At 44.3% G+C, this 20,110-nt stretch overlaps 1 protein-coding gene across 3 annotated transcripts in view; it reads right to left on the reverse strand.

Moving 5' to 3' along the window:
* ZFAT (zinc finger and AT-hook domain containing) overlaps nucleotides 1–20,110 on the reverse strand; it is a 240,521-nt gene that overhangs the window by 91,217 nt on the left and 129,194 nt on the right. For all 3 annotated transcript variants that reach the window (XM_032760486.2, XM_058444407.1, XM_058444406.1), the window contains exons 10-11: nucleotides 19,684–19,857; nucleotides 1,309–1,397 (exon numbers count right to left, since the gene is read on the reverse strand). In XM_032760486.2, coding sequence (XP_032616377.1) covers nucleotides 1,309–1,397; nucleotides 19,684–19,857 — 263 coding nt within the window. The remainder of the gene's footprint in view (nucleotides 1–1,308; nucleotides 1,398–19,683; nucleotides 19,858–20,110) is intronic.

The following is a 20,110-nucleotide window of genomic DNA, read 5'->3' on the forward strand; positions in this document are numbered from 1 at the left end:
CTAAAAATACAAAAATTAGCTGGGCATGGCAACGGGCTACCTGAGACCCCCTGTAGTCCCAGCCACTTGGGAGGCTGAAGCAGGGGAATCATTTGAAACCAGGAGACAGAGGTTGCAGTGAGCCAAGATCGTGCCACTGCATTCCTGCCTGGGCAACAGAGGAGTGAGACTCCTTCTCAAACAAAAAAAAAAGAGGAGTATCTAGATTGTTGCCCAAAACACCACTGAAAGAAACTAGCCTTGGCCCTGAGCCAAATTCCGTTAACACTCATACAACTCCATACCCTGACCACCTCGCTGTGGACATATCCAAGTAGAACACCCCACGCCCTGTCCCCTTGCTGTCTGTGGCAAGGACTCAGTAATTGCTTTAAACAAATCACCCCAGTGTTTAGTGCTTCTTTCTTTGGAATCCCAACAGGCCCTGTATCAGGATGGTTTGGGGCACTGCCTGGTAGGAACTCCACTGCCACCACTTTTGGGGTGATTCCAGCTGCAAGTCCAGTGGGACAAAACAGATGCCCTGCAGTCCCTCCCATGTTCTATGATTCTCTGGGATGTAATGGTAGACACAATTTCAAAAACCATTTTAGAGCAACAAGTTTACAAATCTTGATGATTCATTTCCATGTGTGCCATGTGTGTCATGTTGCTGTGCCAGCAACGGCAGTAATTTTAAGGGTCAAGCTTCCCCAAGTGCTGAGCAGAACTTTTTACTGAACACATTACTGCACCCTAGTTATTGTTGTCAATAATTGCATCATAAGCAGTGGCTAAGCAAGCATTATCACCTACACTGAGGAAACACCAATTAGAGGCATTAAAAGAACATGAAGGGCCACCATCTCCTGAGCCTCTGCAACATGCTGGGCACTGTAGTGGACACTCCTGAACACAGTCGCCAGTATTCACAACTGCTTGCTGGGTGGGCTTCATCACACCTGCTTTATCAGGTGACTCACCTGCGGCAATCCAGGATCTGAAAGCAAAAATAAGTGTCCCTAAAGCCTGCAAGGCTTCCTCTAAATCACTCCAGTGCTTTTATGCAAAGATTGTGCCTTTTCTTCTGTCTGCGTCCTCTTACACATCTTTGACTTGGTTTCCAAATTACAGAGAAATGCTATGCTTCTGGAACGAGAGAGCACAAATAAGCTGCACTGCGCCTCAGACTCCACGTGTACCAGCTAAGGGGGCCCCAAAGCGAAGGTAAAACCAACAAATAATGAAAGAATGCTCTCTCCATCTTCACTTTGAAAAGCAACGCCTTTTCTGCCTGAACATCTGCCTCCTTCTCCAGAGCCCTCTTACCTTGAAGGAGACATGCTGTTCCATGTGCCGCAGCAGCTGTGGCTTCTGGGCCGCTGTGTAGTCACACACCGTGCACTTAAACTGCTTCCCTGGAAAGAAGCGGAGGACAAGGTGAGCGTCGCCAGGCCAACAGCTCCCACCGTGAATGAAGTGCCAGGCATGCAGCCAGGTACACAAAGGTGCTCCTTGCCATGTGAGGATCAGAATCTCAGAAGGGAACAGCGACGAGGTGCACAGGCACAATGCAGCATGCTCAGTCTTCAACAGGTGGGAGTGCAGAGGCGCTCCCCAGGGAGGGAGAGGCACAGCCAGCTCCACCTGGAGAGGCCCCATGAGCAATGACATTCGATCAGGCTCCTAAAGAAAAAGTAAGGGTGTGTCCAGCTGCCCAGAGAGAAGGGCATCGAGGGAGAGGGGTGCACACAGATGAGACTGCAGGGGAATGGACCACAGGGTGCTCAGGAAAGTGGAGCAGCTGCATCTTCCTTCCTGGAGTGTGAGGTCTGCAGAAAGTCAAGAGCTGAGCCGGAGAGGTTGCTGGCCCAGAATTATCAAGGGTCTGGACCATCTCACAAGGACCTCAGACATAACCCTGAAAGTCAGGTGTGTCTGCAGGATGATGGCCAGCAAAGTGCAGGATCTGCGTTGCAGAACTCCTAACTCTGGTTGGAGTGCCAAAGACATTTTGGGGAGAATGCTAGAAAGAAAACTAGGGAAATGTAAACCACTGGTCTTAAAAAGATTAAGGTTTTAGGCCGGGCGCGGTAGCTCATGCCTGTAATCCCAGCACTTTGGGAGGCCGAGACGGGCGGATCACGAGGTCAGGAGATCGAGACGATCCTGGCAAACACAGTGAAACCGCATCTCTACTAAAAATACAAAAAAAAAAAAAATTAGCCGGGCATAGTGGCGGGCACCTGTAGTCCCAGATGGTTGGGAGGCTGAGGCAGAAGAATGGCGTGAACCCGGGAGGCAGAGCTTGCAGTGAGCTGAGATCGCACTGCTGCACTCCAGCCTGGGCGACAGAGCAAGACTCCATCTCAAAAAAAAAAAAAAAAGATTAAGGTTTTAGCAATATTTAAACATTCAATAATGGGATATGTTAAAACAAATTAATAGATGTATGAGGTACACTACATTTTGCCTCTGATTGGCATAAATAAAACCTCAACAAGCAATAATACAAACATGTATAACCAAATGTAAATGTGGCCTACTTCATATAGCAGTAAAGAATTCAACAAGCAGCTTCTAATGGTGTAAACCTTCTCAGGGCATTACACCCACAGCCACTGTGGCTGAGTTCCCAGAAGTACTGGCTCCTCCTAGAGCACTCTTGTACCTTTCCGTCTTAGACATTCCCCCTCCCCTCTATTCACTGCCAGCTCACCTGGAAACCTGTTCTCACTATGATGCCAAGCCAATGGCAGATTTTGGTCTGTATGTTACTGGATGACTCTACTGCATGTGACTCCATTAACAGTCCACACTTTGGAAATCTTCTGTTCCTTTGACTCTGCAACAATACCACCTCTCTGGGCCTCTCTATTCATTCTGAGTACCCCTGAGGCATTCCCTCTCACCCATCTCAGCTATCATTAGGCCCTGATGTTCCACAGTGTTCCAGCCCACACTCCTAACTCTAACTCTACAAGCATCCTTGCATATAACTGACCCTAACTGACCCCTTCAGACTTTTGTAAATCTTTGATGCCAAAATCAGCATCTTCTACTCTGATCTCTTCTCTGAATCTGAGACTTGAGTATCCAACTGACTGCTGGACCAGCCACTTAGCTGTCCCAAATGTCCTAAGCTGGACACATCTTCTTCACCAAATGGCTTCCACCTCCAGCCTTCCCAGTTTATCATCCATCTGATCACCTACATCAGATACCCAGTAGCCTTCCACAACATCGGCCCTAACTTACACTCACCTCATTTTTTCAGCACCTGATTTCATCTCCTAAATATTTCTCATGTCTGTCTATTTCTATTTCTAATACCTCCACACTGGTTTAGGTCCTCCTCATTTCTTTCTTAGACAACAGCAAAAGCCCCTAAGCTGGTTTTCTTGCCTTCATAAAACCCTACCATCCATCCATCCATCCATCCATCCATCCATCCATCCATCCATCCATCCATCATCCATCCATCAACCACAATCCACCCATCTATCCACACATGCATCCTGATGCCTCATCTTCTATCCAGATGATCTACAGCATAAACCATCCCACAGTCTAGCCATCAGAACCAACCAACGGCCCCAACTTCAGAGCAAAGTTGACGTTCCAGAGCACAGAAGAGAAGGCCCTCCAGAATCAGAACCAACTCTCCCCAACCCACCCCACCCCTCTCTCTGACTTTCTCTTGTGCCTGTCCCCTCTGTATTTAGGCTCATAACACTGAAGTCCTTGAGTTCTCCAAACTTTCTGCCTTGCCTTTGCAATCTCAGACCCCTGAGCCTTTGCTAACATTTTCCATGCCTCAAATGCACTGTCTCGCAGCATCTGGTCATTCTTCCTGTTAATTCAGAACTCAAATTCAACACTCCAGTAACTGGGCCAAGAGGCAGCCCTCCACAGGCCCCCTACACACTGTCCACTTGCTTCAATCCATGCCCCACCTCTACAGCCTTGTACAAGGCAGGGGCTGCCTTCAGCTGCCCGTGGGCAGGAACCACATCTTACTCATCTTGGTACCCCAGGGCATAAGTGCACACACAGACTGAATATATTCCATGCATTTCATTAAACTGAACTGAGTGAAAATTTTTTACATCTTATATGAACATCACTCTCAATAACAGCAGCAAAAGGAAACAAATATTAACATCACAGTTGTATCTATTGTTCCAGGTGAATGAACCCAAAATTCTAAATTGTATTAATTCTGCAAGCCCAAAGTGTAAGGAAACTTTTTCACTTGTAAGTCACACAAGTTACAATTAGAGAGCAATTAGAACTTAAAAAAAATACAGTAACATCTTCTTTCAAACACAGGGCCACACATTTCTACACAGCTCCAGTCGAATCTCAGCTAAACACACTTCTCTACTGACACATGGCTCATGTGCATAAAGCATCATTATGCTGGGCAGCCTGTGCAAAATTGTGCTGTGTTCTTCACCACTACAGTGGGGGAAGCAGAGCTGACGGAACCATTCTCTAAGTTGATAAATATTCTGTCATTCATTATCAAACACTTGGGTCAAAGAGTAACAGATTAAGTGCTAAAAAAGAGCCCTAAAATGAATAAATGGAATTGCCTCGTTTGAAATCAAGAGTCAGCCTTTCATGGATGTACTTCCAAGGCTCTGCAAGAGACAAGAAAAGAAAGCAGCAGCTAAAAGCCATCCCTTACTGAAGCATCAGAGCCCTGGCAATAAATATTACCAATGTTTTCAGCAACCACTGCCAGCACCTATCAAACAGGCCTGGGAAGGCACCTGACATAATTGTTTGCTGCCTAATTAAAATAATGGGATGCAGATTCACGACTAATCATAAAAGAGCAATACTTTGAGACCATCAGGTGGCTTTCTATCGAGAGACTTCTGAGACTTACAGGCAGAGTCAACTGCAAAACCTAGTATTTACTCGAGGTGAGACTGACCTCAGAGTGCTGAGAGATGCACATCGAATGGCTGTATATGGATGCGAATCTCCCAGAATCCCAGGGGAAGAAAAGAATGATTACAAAGAAAAGAGGTTGACTGTTAAAAAGTAATTCCTTTTCCCCAAAATATACCTGGCTAGGTCTACCCACTGGACTACTAGGCATCATGAGTTGTGCTGGGGCATGACGTGCATAGTCTTACCACACACCAAAAGCCCAGGAGGCAGGCAGTGTCACCCTTTCATGGACGAGGACCTGGGATCAAGACTCTGAGTAACTTGCCAGATCAAGAAGTGGTAAGTGGCAGAGCCCAGATTTGGCCCCCAGTCTGTTGACCCCAACACCCCCATTCACAGCCACATAAGAATCTTTTCAGCTAATAAGGGTGTGATACAATTTCCCAAATGGAAGGAAGAATTTATACCAGCAATGGCATATCTGTGCCACTAACACATAAGGTGACTGCCCATCAGAAGGTGACTACCCAACAGAAAGGACTGCCCAAGAAGAGCCAGTCGCAGGGGAACTATGTTCTCTTTCTGGCCCTGTCCTGCTCACCCTGAGTGACCCTGGGTTCTTTCTTCTATGCTACTCAGAGGCCCCATTAGAAAAATGGGGAGGTAATCCCCATCTTCTGTGAGGATGGACTCAGAGACTGGGCTTGCAAGCATCTGAAAAGCAGCCCCCTGAAGGATGAGGCTGGCGGTGCATACAGGTGACCCCGCAGTGGACCATTCAGCTGAGTGCAGTGCCCTCCAGACCTGTACCTCCCTGACACTCCCTGAGACAATCCAAATATTCAGTTCTAATTAAGCCAGCCTAAATCAACATACCTAAAACAAAAAGCATAAAAACAGAGCAAAGGAAAAGGTTTGTACAACCATATCAAAGTGTAAGTAAGCAGTTATAACAGCAGAGTTTACAGAAAACCTCCTGTTTCTCTTCCCAGCACCCTATCTGGCCTCATCTCCACCCACAGCAAAAGCCAGGAGCTTCGCAGTGGCTGCAGGGCACAGCGGTGTGTGGGTCCCTGTCACCTCTTGGAGCTCATGCACTGCCTTCACCTCTCTCCACTCCATAGACAGTCCACTCACCCACCTCCAGGCCTCTGCACCTGCTGTTCCCAGAGCCCGGGGTGTCCATCCCAGATATGCTGTGCTCTGCTGCCTCATCTCCCTCAAGTCTCTGTTCAAATGTCACCTTCACACTGAGTCCTTTCAGATCATTCTGTTTAAAATCACAGTCCCTATGCCCCTTTACTGATTCATTTTTAGCACTTCTCAGCTTATATTTTCATACTGAAATGGAATCATTTCTTATTCATATTTTTATTTTCATCTCTCAGTTTTCTTAATATTTTAGACGTCCTCATATTTCCATTGCAATATACCACACACTTTACTGATTTATAGTGTTTGTTATCCATCTCACTCATGAGAATTTTTGCCTCATGACAGTGGAGATTTTGGGTTTGGGCTTTGGTTGCAATCACCGAAGCAGTGCACTGATTCACCTTTGGTTGGTCTGTCTGGCACCCTTGCAGGTTGTGGGTACTTTGAGACAAGACTGCAATTTTCATGCCACGTCCTCAGTGCTTGGAGGTGACTGCATCCTGGAGGTAAGGCTAGCAGTTAATTTATAGGAGCACCCCATTCAGAAGTCTGTTCAGCCACCCTTTCTCCCCTCCCCATAATCAACATGGTCACACAAGGCATCACAAGGGCCAGTGGTATGTGGTCCTACCCACCATCTCCCCACCCAAAGTCATAGGAGATTGGACCACAGTGGACAAGAGACTGTAGCTGAGCCAGGAATCGGAACTGTCCAGATATGAAGCTTGCAACTCAGGAGTGGATGGGAGTTGTGTTTTCACTCTCTGGGTGAAACAAGTAAGCAAGACAATCTGCAGGGGGTGAGAGGAGAGCACAGCGAAGAGAGACAGAGACAGGACATCAGAATGAAGTAAGGAAGCAGAGAGGACCAAAGGTGGAGGATGAAGACAATCACCTGGCTGGCTGTGTCCATTCACTCAGCGAGCATTCACGGAGGGGCCGCTGGGTGCCAGGCCCACGCCTGACCCCAGGAGATGAGAGTGGACAAGACAGCAAAGGCCCTGCCTCTGGCACTCATCACCTAAATGGACAACCAGCAAGTATTCCAACAAATAATTACCAATTGCAGCAGGCCACGAAGGACAAAGGCAAGGGGCCATGTGGAGCATGAGGGAGTGTGGAAGGGGTGTGGCCATGTGGCCAGGCCGTCAGGGAAGGCCTCTGTGAGGAAGTGATGTCACACTAAGATGGAAGGATGAGGAGGACCAGCCACAAGAGGAAGAGGTGAACACAGCCCTGGGAAGAAGGAACTCAAACACAAAGGCCCTGAGTCTCTGTAAGATCCCAGGTAACTGTACCATAAATGCCCGGTGGCGACTTCTGTGACCTCAAATGAGTTTCTGTCAACTGCAACCAAAATGAATTTCTGTCAACTGCAACCAAGAGTCCAAGAAGTATAGCTGTGAATGTATGACTAGGAAACACCAAGACACCAGAAAGCAGGCAAAAATAGGGCTTGACCAAACAGTGTTCTCTAGAGAGGACAGAATCAGACTTAATTAATTGAAAAAAGTCCAATGACAGCACACTCTCCTACACAGCACTATGAACCAATGCTACAAATGCTTTATGACCATTCACTCATTTAACTGTCACAATACCTGTTTGATTTTATGAGCTATCATATAAATAAAAATAATAACGTGGTAAGATTTGATACCCGTTAAACTAAGAAACTAGACATTTTTAGTAACAAAGTGTTAAAAATGGAAGAGTTAAGCTGGGACACTTTCTTATTTCTGGTACAATTTTTTGGAAAGGAAGTGGGCAGTGCAATGCACAATTAAAACCACCAAAACAAAATAGCCATCCCGCTCCTGGAAATGTGTCCTAAGGAGTTAATTCAAAAGAAGAAAAAGTTTATATGCAAGAAAGAAGCCCCTGCCACATAAGTTAAAATAATGGGAGGAAAAATGAAAATAACACATTGTCCAGAAATAAGGGAATGGTTATACAACTCGTGGATCACCTTAGTGCATCATACAACTCTTAAACTTGTTATTAATGAACTGTACAGCAACGAAGAATTATTACAATATTAATTTCAAGGCTATAAGAATGATATCCTTTCATTACAACTATACAGCCATTCCATATGAGCATGAATAAAGATTTTTAAAGAATCATTTATTTGTTAGGTGATAGAATTGTGGGCATACTTATAGGAAGCGGTTGGATTTTTATGAACATTGTTTTCGTGTTGTCTGCGCTTTAATGGAAAAGCATTTCAGATAATTAGCACCCATCTCTGAAAGGCTGAGATGTTTCATCCGCTACTGCACACAAACCAGAAGAAAGATCTTTCAACGCAGAGCCATAAAATGATACCAACGGCTTCTGAACCTGAAAGTTCACTGTCTTTTAAAAAAACAGCACCCCAGCCTTGATTGGCTGTGCATTGACTTATGGGTGCTCTTTCTGACCAAGCATCTTTCTCCCTCTTCTTCACGAAAAAGAGCCAGTGGCCTAATTTTGCGAATAATCTCAGGAATAGTCGCTTCTTCTCCTCTGGGGCAGGATTTAATTTCTGTAAACAGTCAAATGTCATTCTGAGCCACGTCTTGTAAATCAGGACAAAGCAAAGCTGAGTCATACCACTTTTTGGAGAAACACTCTTGGAGAACACACACTCCTAGCTGACTGCAAAAATATTGCCACAGTGGGGGGGGGGAAAAAAGCTGACTGTGGGAACAAAGACTTCCTGGTCAGAAACTACAGAATTTAGAATCTCATTTCCTTATGAAATTCTTTATTTGACCCACAGGCCCAGATGGTAAAATGGTAAAACTCAAAATCATAACAACCTAGATGAATCTCACAAGCATAATATGAAAAGGAAGAAGCCAGACATAAAAGAACACATACTGTATGAATCAACTCTATGAAGTTCAAAGACAGGGAAAAGCAAGTTACGGTGCTAGACGTCAGGGCAGTAAGTAGTCACCTCTGGGGAGGAGAGACGGGCAATAATGTTTCGGGAGGAAGAAATTGCCAAGAGGCTGGCAGTGTGCTGTTTCTTCTCCTAGGCTGTAGTTACACAGGTGTGCCTCCTTTGTAACAATCCATTGAGCTGTACACTTCTGAACTGTGTATGTGTGCACGTGTGTGTGTACGTGTTACTTTAATTTAAAAAACGTAAAAAGAAAAATAACACAACAACAAAACAGGCCACCTTCCTTGGAAGGTTCTTGAGAATTGGCAACAAATTCGTTTAAGAAAGGAAAGATGTGTCCTGTAGTTCAAAGATTAACTTTGAAGACTGTATGGCAGTTTGTGGATTTATGCAGGCTGATGTTGCCGGTGGAAGGAAAGGGGTCTCATCAGTGTTCCTGTCCCTGTAGTTTTTAGTTAGACATGTTTCTGAGTGCCAGGCTTGCTGGAGGTTTCCACTGCAGACACTGCAGCTCTTTCTGCAAACACAGTGTTTCACTAGCAGCTCCATTTCCCTTCAAAAATGTGTGATCTGGCTGAACTCTCCTTCAAAGATGGGGATGGAGGCACGAAAATGTCATTTCCATTGTTTCTGTTCATCTCTCCAAAGGTGAGGCACATCTTTGCAAAATCTCTCTCCACTTTCAAGTGTTCTTTTGGAAGGAGCCTCTTTCTTTGCCTAACCATGAGTCTGGGACTGCATGTCCATGACTGATGAAGCAAAGCTAACCTCTGTCCTTTGGAGCGCTGCCTGGGCCTGGCAACTGGATGCTGGCTGAATTCAAGGATCACCAGACAGTGAAAACCAGCACAGGGTCTGGAGTCAGAGAATCTGAGCTCTGCTCTTTACTCCAGCCTTACCCAGGTAAAACGTTACCCAGGCTATCCTGTTAGAAAGGGAAGAGGGGACTTGAAAATAGGAGAAGGAAAGAAGAAACAGGAATACTTGTTATCCTGCCTCAGGTTAGATAAAGAGATGTGACCCACCAAACCTAAGAGAGTTCGAACTTCGCTTCCTGTTGACTCTCCACGTGGAAGGAGAGGGGGATGTCAATGTGATAGGTGGAGGAGCCAGCAGGGTACCTGCCTTGCTGAAGCCCCTGGGCTCAAGCAGGAAGTTATTCCCAGCTGGACATGGAAGCACAAAGGCACCCATGTCGCCCTAGACCTCTGAAGCTCAGCTGCAAGGGAGCCACACTCTGAGCTCCCATTCTCTGCTCCTGAGAAGAAAGGCAATCACTCCCTGCCTCCCGGCATCTATGGGCAGGCCACCGTGGGATCTATGAAGCCCCAGCCTGGCGACTTGGCACTAACAGTATGTGCGGCACCTGTTGTTCCCTTTGTTTCTTACTACAGTCTCATCCGCTTGGTGACTTTCCCTGAGGATGACTCCAGCTGCTTGCTTACTTTAAATAGAGTTCTATATAAAACTAAGAAGGAATGGAATGGTAGGAAAAAAAAAAACTTAAAACGTCACCTTCAGCTTTTGGCATTCGGATTCCATCAGAACACAGAGAGAGACAGCAATGAAAAATTCCTTGGGATTTAAGGCAACTTGTTTGAAGTATCTGCTAAATTAAATCATCCTTGCCAAATCAAATTTTATGTGCACCTCAAACCTGAAGGAGCTCTAAAGTACTTAAAGAATTTCTATAAATCTCAACTGTTATTAGTAATACTATTCTAGAGGCAAAAAAGTAAAAATGCCTCCTCATGACTGTTTATCCAGTCTTACTGAAAAAGGTGGTATTTTACATAAGTAAATTTTCAAGAGTTTTTAGAAAATTGACTTTACCATTTTTTCAGAAAACTGACTTTTACCCTTTTCAACAGTGATACTCTTTAAATATTAACTATTGCGCTGTGCCTTCCTAATAGGAGAATATTTGGGAAAAAAAAGTGATTTAATCTTTCCTAATGATGTAAATTAACTGCTACAGATATCCATTCTTATACTGTGTCATTAAGAGCTACTGGTTCGTGCACCAGAGGAATGGGTACATGAGCTGACATCCATAGTATGAACCCAATTAATCTTCCTGCAACCCCATGCTGTGGGTTGATAATGGCCCTCCCAAAGATATCCAGGTTCTAATCCCCAGAACGTATACATGCTATCATATATATGAAAAATAAAAATAAAAAGGAGTTTGCAGATGTGATTAAGCTAAAGATCTTGAGCTGGGGACTAGCCTGGCCTATCCAGGTAGTCCTAGTGAAATCACAAGGGTCCTTATAAAAGGGAGGCGGGAGGCTTGAAGTCAGAGAAGGAGCGTGGTGATGGAAGCAGGGATGGAAGAGATGGGAAGATGCTGGACTGCTGGCTTTGAATATGAAGGAACGGGTCCATAAGCCACAGGATGCAGAGACAGGTTCCCCTCCAGAGTTCCTAGAAGGAATGCAGCCTGGCTGACACCTTGATTTTAGATTGCTGACCTCTAGAGCTGCAACATAATACATCTGTGTTGATCTAGGTCGCTAACTTTGTGGTAATTTGTTACAGGAGTCACAAGAAACATGTAACATCCATGTTACAAATGGGGATCACTGTTCAAGACTGTTCAGGCAGGAAGTGATTCCAGTCTGGGCCTGCCTCTGGAGCCCAGGGTTTTCCCTGCTCTACCTCCCTCGCTTCTCCATGTAGCCCAGCACACAGAGGTTTGCTGCTCATGTAAGAAAAGCATCCTGCAGGAAGCATAACAGGCATTTTGCAGCAAGTGTTTTGCAAAGCACACATCTTCACAGTTCTAGCATCTGTGGTGATTTATGCAGCAGCAAATCAGAACAGAAATAGCTACAGCAATAAAAATACAGTTAAAGAAGTCTCTGCACTTTAAAGGCTGAACTTCAAGCAACTGCAGACTTAGGGCCTGATGACTCTCTGTAATTAGTACATCAGTTTTGATATAAGGAGGGATGGACCGGCATGAGACAGAGGTGGAAAGAAACCAAACGCAGCACAAAGCCACATCATGGACAGAGCACAGCACCAGGGCTAGATGAAAGTTACAGGCACTATGCCAGACATTTGCAGCTGAGACCCCTCTACCTGGTGAAGTTCTAGGTGGCCAAGCCTCATTAAAAAGTTAAATCTATATATCAATCTAAGCTAATTGCTCAGTAAGCTGCGTAGTTCACTTTATAGTATGGGCCCACTTATTCCAGGTGGATCTTGTGGTTTATAAAAACCTGAGAAAAAGAGCTACATATGAACACCAACAGGGTGAACCTATTAAATGGTATTTGTGGGCCCTGAAAGTAGCCCTACCTTCTCTGGCCCATCACCCAGACTCCAGCCCAAGGATAAGCAACAGAAATCCACCATGTTCATCCAGTAGCCACACTTCCACACCTGCACCTTCACCTTTTCTCCAAGGGCAAGCAGGAGGAAGGACAAAAGGGACAAGGATGCAGTGGAAAGACCAGTCTCACTGAAGTCTCGCAAGTTAACCTTGTAAGATCAACCCAGCTAGGTGCTCACAGACCATTTTCTATTTACTTCCTGGCTCTGTTTTTAGAAGCAAAAGGCCATGGAGCTACTTTATCCTAGAGTGGCTTTGCTTTTTAGAGGACAGGGGAGGAAAACAAAACAAAACTCCGTACTTAGATCTCCTAGAATATTTTAATCTGCAGCCATGAGATCTCTTATCATAAATTGAAGAAGGGACAGAAAAAAAGGATACTTACTCCACTCAAACCTAATTTCCATACTCAACTCTCCACTTGTCTATTACAAGAGTGCTTGAAGCCTGGATAATTCTTTTCAAATTTTACCCAAAAACTTCTTAACTAAAATGTACAGGGGCAGTTTGGATCGGGGGAGGGGAGAGAGACCCAAAGGAATTAGAAATAAACTCCAAAGACTTTTTTTATTTCATGATTTAAGGATTCCTGTTTGATTACATAACATAAAGGCACTGTACAGCTTAACCTTCCCCATCTGCTATGGGTGGGCAGAATCGTGTATAAACCTCCAGATAGCACATCATGTCTAGGCCTTTTTAAAGTCAAAAGTGGGGAACTACATTACAGCATGATCTTTGCATTAAATTCTTACATCCTGTTGGCATACACACAAAGGGTTTAATTGGGCCCTTTATAGATCAATTTCTCTCTTTGTACATATTGACTGGCAAACCTTTTTAACTGAAACCTTCAGCCAGAATGAGCTATCTTTTCTAAGGTACAGTAATGAGTTCCTTTGGGAAACAGGAATGCCACAGATAGGGATCTATCACTTTAAGTAAGCCAGCAAATATGAAAAATTGGACTCACAAGTAGTTAGAAGAAAGGGTAATTGTAATTACTCAATCCCTTTTTACTTCATTAAAAAAATACCCAAGAAGATTCATTTAATGGGGAGTTCCTTGACCATATTTTAAAATACCTAATTCACAAGCATTTGATTTAACAGAATTATCTAAGAAGACACGGAGAAAATAATTGACATTTTGTGAGTATTACTATATCGCAACCACTTTATGCAAGGCACTTTACATTTTCCACTCATTCAATAAACACAAACTTATTGAGTGCCTATGATAAGCCAAGCCCTGTTCTAAATGCTGAGGATACAAAATAAATGTAGTAAGTTGAAAATCCCTGCTTGTGAAGCTTACAATCTAGTGGAAGACACGAAACATCATAAATAAGGAAATTATACAGTACATTGGAGAAGGGTTGGTTTAAAGAGAAACAGTAAAAAACATGAAAGAGAGTATGAAGTAATTAGTGGGACAGTTCCAGTAACAGAGACAAAAAAGTAGTAAATAAGGAAACTATATAATACACTAGAGAAAGATAAGCCAAGGAGAGCAGCACAGGAAGCCACGGGCGTCTGGATTACTTGGTGGGGGTATGGAGACTTTCCATACGTGAGCACCCAGGGAAGACTCATTCAGAGTGACTTGTCAGTAAAGACCTCCAGGACATGAAGGAGGTGTCCATTCAGACAGGGGGAAAGAACACTCTAGGCGGAGGGAAGGGCCAAAGCAAAACCCTTGAGATGAGCACATACCTGGCAGGCGTGAGGAACAAGAATGAAGATAGGCCGGGCATGGCGGCTCACACCTGTAATCACAGCGCTCTGGGAGGCTGAGGTGGGCAGATCACCTGAGGTTAGGAGTTCAAGACCAGACTTCCCAACATGGTGAAACCCCATATCTACTAAAAATACAAAAAATTAGCCAGGTATGGTGGCAGGTGCCTGTAATCCCAGCTACTTGGGAGGCTGAGGCAGGAGAATCACTTGAACCTGGGAGGCAGAGGTTGCAGTGAGCCAAGATCGTGTCACTGCACTCCAGCCTGGGAGACGAGTGAAACTCTACCTCCAAAAAAAAAAAAGGAATGAATACAGTATGTCTGGAGAGATGCCAGTTGGGGGAGAGTAGAAGGAGAAGACATCAGAGAGATGGGGGGATCAAGCAGGTCATGGTGAGGAATTGGGCTTCCACTCAGAATGACAGCAGATAGACAGGAGGCTTCTGAACAGAGGAGTGGCGCGATCTGGCCTTTGTTTCCACAGGATCACTGACTGTTTTGTTGAGAATGGACTTGGGGGGACAAGGAGAGGTTCTAGGGAAAGCAGTTAGGAGGCTACTGCAAGATTGCAGGCAGGAGATGACAGTGGCCTGTACAAAAAGGATGGCATGAGGGTGCTGAGAAGCGGGAGAACTCCAGATCATGTTAAAGACAGAACGCACAGGATTTGCTAATGGATCATGTGTGGGGTCTGAATGAGACAGTCAAGACTGACCCAATGCTTTTGACCTGAGCAAAGGAAAAGGAGTAGCCATTTCCCAAGATGGGGTACAGCAGGGGTTGGCAGCCTATGCCCCAGCACCAAATTTAGCCTGCTTCCTGCTTTTGTACAGAAGCCTGGCTTTTACACTTTTCAAAGTTCGTAAAAATAAAAACAACAAAAAAGAGAAAACTGGATGTGGCACTCAAAGCCAAGAATATTTACAATCTCTTTACAAACTTTGGCAACCCCTGGGCCGTAAGAGACCTAGGGGTCTAGGGAGGAAGATTGGGAGCTTAGTGCTGAGCACGCCAAGGCTGGGGGGCCAGGTGGGCTTCCAAGTGCAGATGTTGAGTGGGCAGTTTCAGAGAGGGAGTGCCAAGGCTGGGAGGAAAAAGACGATGGAAATACCAGTTTGGAAGCCTTCTATATTAGCCCATTTTCACACTGCTGATAAAACATACCTGAGACTGGGTAATTTATAAAGAAAAAAAAGCTTAATGGATTCACAGTTCTATGTAGCTGGGGAGGCCTCACAATCGTGGCGAAAGGCACGTCTTACATGGTGGCAGGCAAGAGAAAATGAGAGCCAAGAGAAAGGGGAAATCCCTTATAAAACCATCGGATCTCGTGAGACTTATTTACAACCATGAGAACAATATGGGGGAAACTGCCCCCATGATTCAATGATCTCACACATCACATGGGAATTATGGGAGCTACAATTCAAGATGAGATTTGGGCGGAGACACAGCCAAACCATACATCTTCTATCTAAATGGTGTTTAAAGCCATAAGACTGGAGGGATCACCTAAGGTGTGAGGAAAAAAAGAACACATGGTGGCTCATGCCTGTAACCCCAGCACTTTGGGAGGCCAAGGCAGACAGATCACTTGAGGTCAGGAGTTCAAGACCAGCCTGGCCAACATGGCGAAACTCCATCTCTACCAAAAATATAAAAATTAGCTGGGTATGGTGGCACATGCCTGTAATCCTAGCTATGGAGGGAGGCTGAGGCACAAGAATCACTTGAACCCGGGAGGTGGGGTTCAGTGAACTGAGATCGCACCACTGCACTCCAGCCTAGCTGACAAAGTGAGACTCTGACACAGGGAAAAAAAAAAAAAAACAATGCCCACAGGCTGAACCCCATGGCCTCCGAGAGGTAATCAGAAAGCTAAGGCAGAACCAGGACAGGATGCCAAGGCAGGGCAGCCAGGAGAGCAGGAGGCTGCCAGGCAAACATGGGGTGCACTTCCTGTCTTTTGATCCTCAGACCCACTCAACAAGAGGGTATACCTACCCAGTTTACTGATGAGGAAAGTGAGGTTCAGAGAAGTAATCTGACCAAAATCACCCTACCAGGAAGGGGCAAAAAGACCCACACCCAAGCCTCTCTAGCTCTACCTACTCTACACAGCTTCTCTATTACTCATACCACAAATACAACTAAAACCAAATAATTCCAGACAGGCTGTAAGGCAATCTTTGCTTCTAAGTAAAAAGCTAATTCTATGGTTAAAGGCTAAGAGCCTCATCAAGACAACCAAGGCACCTGTACAAGCACAAGTGACCAATGGGATTCAAAGCATGTTACAGACATCGTCAAACAGCTCACAGGGTCATCCCCAGGGATAGTCCTAACTTGATGAACAATTCTGAAGTTTATCCAAAGGAATAATAACTAAATGAGAAAAACTATGTAATCTTCATAAAAAAATAAACTTTATTGGATAACAATAAAGTTAGTTACTAGAACAGCTTGAAAAATAAGGTACTAGTATAAAAATCACTGACACAGACCAAAATCTCAGAATTAGACCCAATATCTCGGGAAATTCTGGCACTGCAAAATAAAATTGAAAGGTCTGATTTCTCTATAAATATACTGAGTCGATGATAACTGTTTGGAAACAAAGATTCCAACCACATACCATATGCTAAAATAAACTGCAAGAATATTATATTTCATAAATGTTATGTAATCATAAAATAAAACTCAAAGAAAAAGTAAAAGAATTTTGCCCCAAACTGAGGAAGGTTTCTTTTGACAGAGAGAATCATGGAAGATGAAAACATAAAGGAAAATAACTTTAAATGAACAAAGTTATTTAACTTTGTATATAAAAAGATACCATAAACAAAACATAAAGGCAAATGATGACAAAGTATTAAGATACAAAGAGCTCTAAGACATCAACAAGATAAAATATGAGCACTACAGAAATGAGTAAGAGATGTAAATTAACTTTTTTCAAAGTTTCTATAATAGACATGTTATGGGAGAAAATTAAAAAGGAAAAGACTTACCTATAGCTTAATTAAAGCTACATCCTAGATCAGCAATGGAGCTAGAACAAGGAGTCTATGACTCAACACTCTGTTTACCAAACTAGCCCCAGGCAAAACATGAGACTGGTAAGCGTCAAAAGAGAAACACAAATAATGAAGTACAGCAGCCCTGTGGGAAAGCAATCATCTGGAATTTAGAAATAAAGTTGTACCGGCACCTCCTATTTCCATCCCTTTAGCTCTACTTTATCCCTTTCTTCCTAGAATCAGAGAACTGAGGCTAAAAGAAACCCAAGAAACGTAAAGGTATCATTTCCTTATTTTGCGATATGACAAAACTGAGACCCAAGTAGTAGAAAAAGTTGGCACTGAGGCAAGCTATCTGTTCCAGTGGTCCTCTCCTTGAACCTGATGACTGATGCCCTTCTTTTCTTTGGGAGAGGGGTGTGGGGAATGGGTCTCACTCTGTCACCCAGGCTGGAGTGCAGTGGTGCGATCTTGGCTCACTGCAACTTCCGCCTCCAGTCTCAAGCAATCCTCCCACTTCAGCCTACCAAGTAGCTGGGACCACAGGTGTGAGCCACCACGCCCCATTAATCTTTTGTATTTTTGGTAGAAGCAGGGTCTCACCATGTTTCCCAGGCTGGTCTCAAACTCCTTCACTCAAGCAATCCACTTGCCTCCCTCGGCCTCCCAAAGTGCTGAGATTATAGGCGTGAGCCACTGCGCCCGGCCTTGATGCCCTTCTTCCCAGACAACTGAAAAGTGTTGAAAACTAAGACATGACTTTACAAATACCTCACCCTCCCAAAAATGTCAGCGGAAAGAAAGAGAAACAACACAAATTTCCAATGTTTTGTTAGAAAATACTTCATAATGTTTGAATACCATTCCTTTTTAGGAGTTGCATTCCTGTTTTGACAACAAGACATTTTTGTCCATCTGAACTCCCTTTCCTGCCAAAGAACTCAGAGAATCATGACAGAGAGGATAGGCAGAGTGTGCTTCTGTGGACCCGTGATACCACCAACTACTCACACCGACCCCATCCCTCCACATCAGTTGGTCCAGGCTCTGCCAGATTAAATGGCTTCTATCTGCTCAAAGGCTAAGCCCAGACTGCAGAACCAGGCATGAGATGACAGAACCCTGTTCAGTGCCTGTGAACACCTTCTTGACTCTGTCACCATGGCCTACTGGATACTCCAGGCTTCCCTGCTGCTGGGGACAGCTGCTCTTCATTACTGAAGGACTGCAGTAGTTATGTGCTATCATCTTAAGAAATGGAATTCTTGCCTAAACGTTCAGGCAGCTGAGCGGTCAGTAAGGCTTATTGTTTGTGGAGGCGTAGAATCATAAAAAACTACGTGACTTTAATGCTTTCATTATTCAAGTATGACTGCTTTACTGTCATTGTATTTTTAATTTTGATTTTGGATTTTTTTTTAGAGAGAGTACTGCTTAAGTTTTAATAGTTATGGCTCTGGCTCTTTTTCAGCCTTAGGCAAGCCCTTGATCCTTAATTCTGATGAATCCCAGCCAAGCATTCAGCCTTTGCACTGAGTCCCTGGAGCTCACCTGAATTCTTGCCGAAGGCCCAACTCCCACACACACAACAGGATTGATTTTCAGAACAATCTTAAAATAAAGATAGAACTTAAGAGCTATATCATCCACTAAATTTTGAAATTAAAAATCACTGTTGAAATAATTTTGATTTCTATAGTAAACTCCAATTTTTATACATAATTTTGGTAAATAACAATACATGTATAAATAAAGTTTATTAATCTTGTTACATGAAGTATTTACAAGCCCCTCACACAACCTGTCTTTCTGAGTAAAATAAAAAATGTTAAAAGTCTCTTATGGTTTAGCTGCCTGTCTTCCTAGAACAAATCTTCTTTCCCTCTATCCAGCCTGTGCCAGGGAGACTGTGCCCACCGCCCACCGAGCTCCCCGCTCACCTCGACCCATGCCCTGCTCCCAGGGCTCCCGAGCTCCCCTCCATCACCACACTTACCTTTACCATGGCCTGCCTGCTCTTCTGCCCTGCCTTCTAGATTATGAACTCCTTGAACACAGGAACTGGTCTCTACTTGACCTGGTATCCCTAGAACCTACCTCCATGGCTAGCACATACAAGAACTCAATCAATGGTTCTTAATGAATGAATGAAATTAGAAATCCACTTAAGTATACTTTATCTAGATCAAATCTGCCCAAATGTTGGTTTTACTTTAGACTTAGTTCCACCACTGAGGTAGCTTGGATGATAAGAGCCTCACTTGAAAAACCAGGCCAGGTGTGATCAAGGTTGCCCCTCAAGATCCTTGAGCTCCAGGTGGGGATGGAGGGCTAAAAAGGATGGAAACTTTGGAACCACGGATCAAGGCTTCCTGAAGACACCTCCTTTCCTGAAGCAGCTTCCCTCCCTGCATACCTCCACCACTGGCACAGACACACCCAGTAAGTGTTTATCCTGCACCTGCTGGAAGTGAGGCACTGAGCACAGGAATGGGAAGAAGTCAGGCCTGGTCTTCACTGCTCTTCCAGAAGCTCCTTCTAGTGGGGGATGTGCTCTTTCCTGCCTCTGGTACAGCAAGTTTCTGACGAACTGGAACATCAGCTTCAAACCACACATTTAGAGGGGAAAGTTCACCTTGGGCCATTTACTCACCATCTGCAGTGTGAAGGAGTTTGTGACTTTTCAGTGTCCCTTTTGATTTGAATTTCTTGCCACACATGTCACATAGGTGGGTTTTCTCAGTGCTGTGACGATTCATATGAGCCTTGAGGTTACTCTTGCTACGGGTTGCATACTCACACAAAGAACACTTGAAGGGCTTCACACCTGCCAAGGGAAAAATGTATATATCTATCTCTATATATTTACATATGTGTATGCATATGTGTGTGTGAATCTGAAGGAATATATATATCCATATCTAAATACACTTACAGATATGTATATATAAAACATCCAGTTTGAACACAGCAGTATATTTGCTTGGCCCTAACACACCACACACTTCCCACGCCAGGTTCTTCCCCAGGCTGTGCCTTCCTCCTGGGATGCCCTTGCCTCCTGGTATACCAAGTGCCTC

The sequence above is a fragment of the Hylobates moloch genome, unplaced genomic scaffold (assembly GCF_009828535.3).
Source record: "Hylobates moloch isolate HMO894 unplaced genomic scaffold, HMol_V3 SCAFFOLD_9, whole genome shotgun sequence".
In the NCBI taxonomy this organism is placed as follows: Eukaryota; Metazoa; Chordata; class Mammalia; order Primates; family Hylobatidae; genus Hylobates; species Hylobates moloch.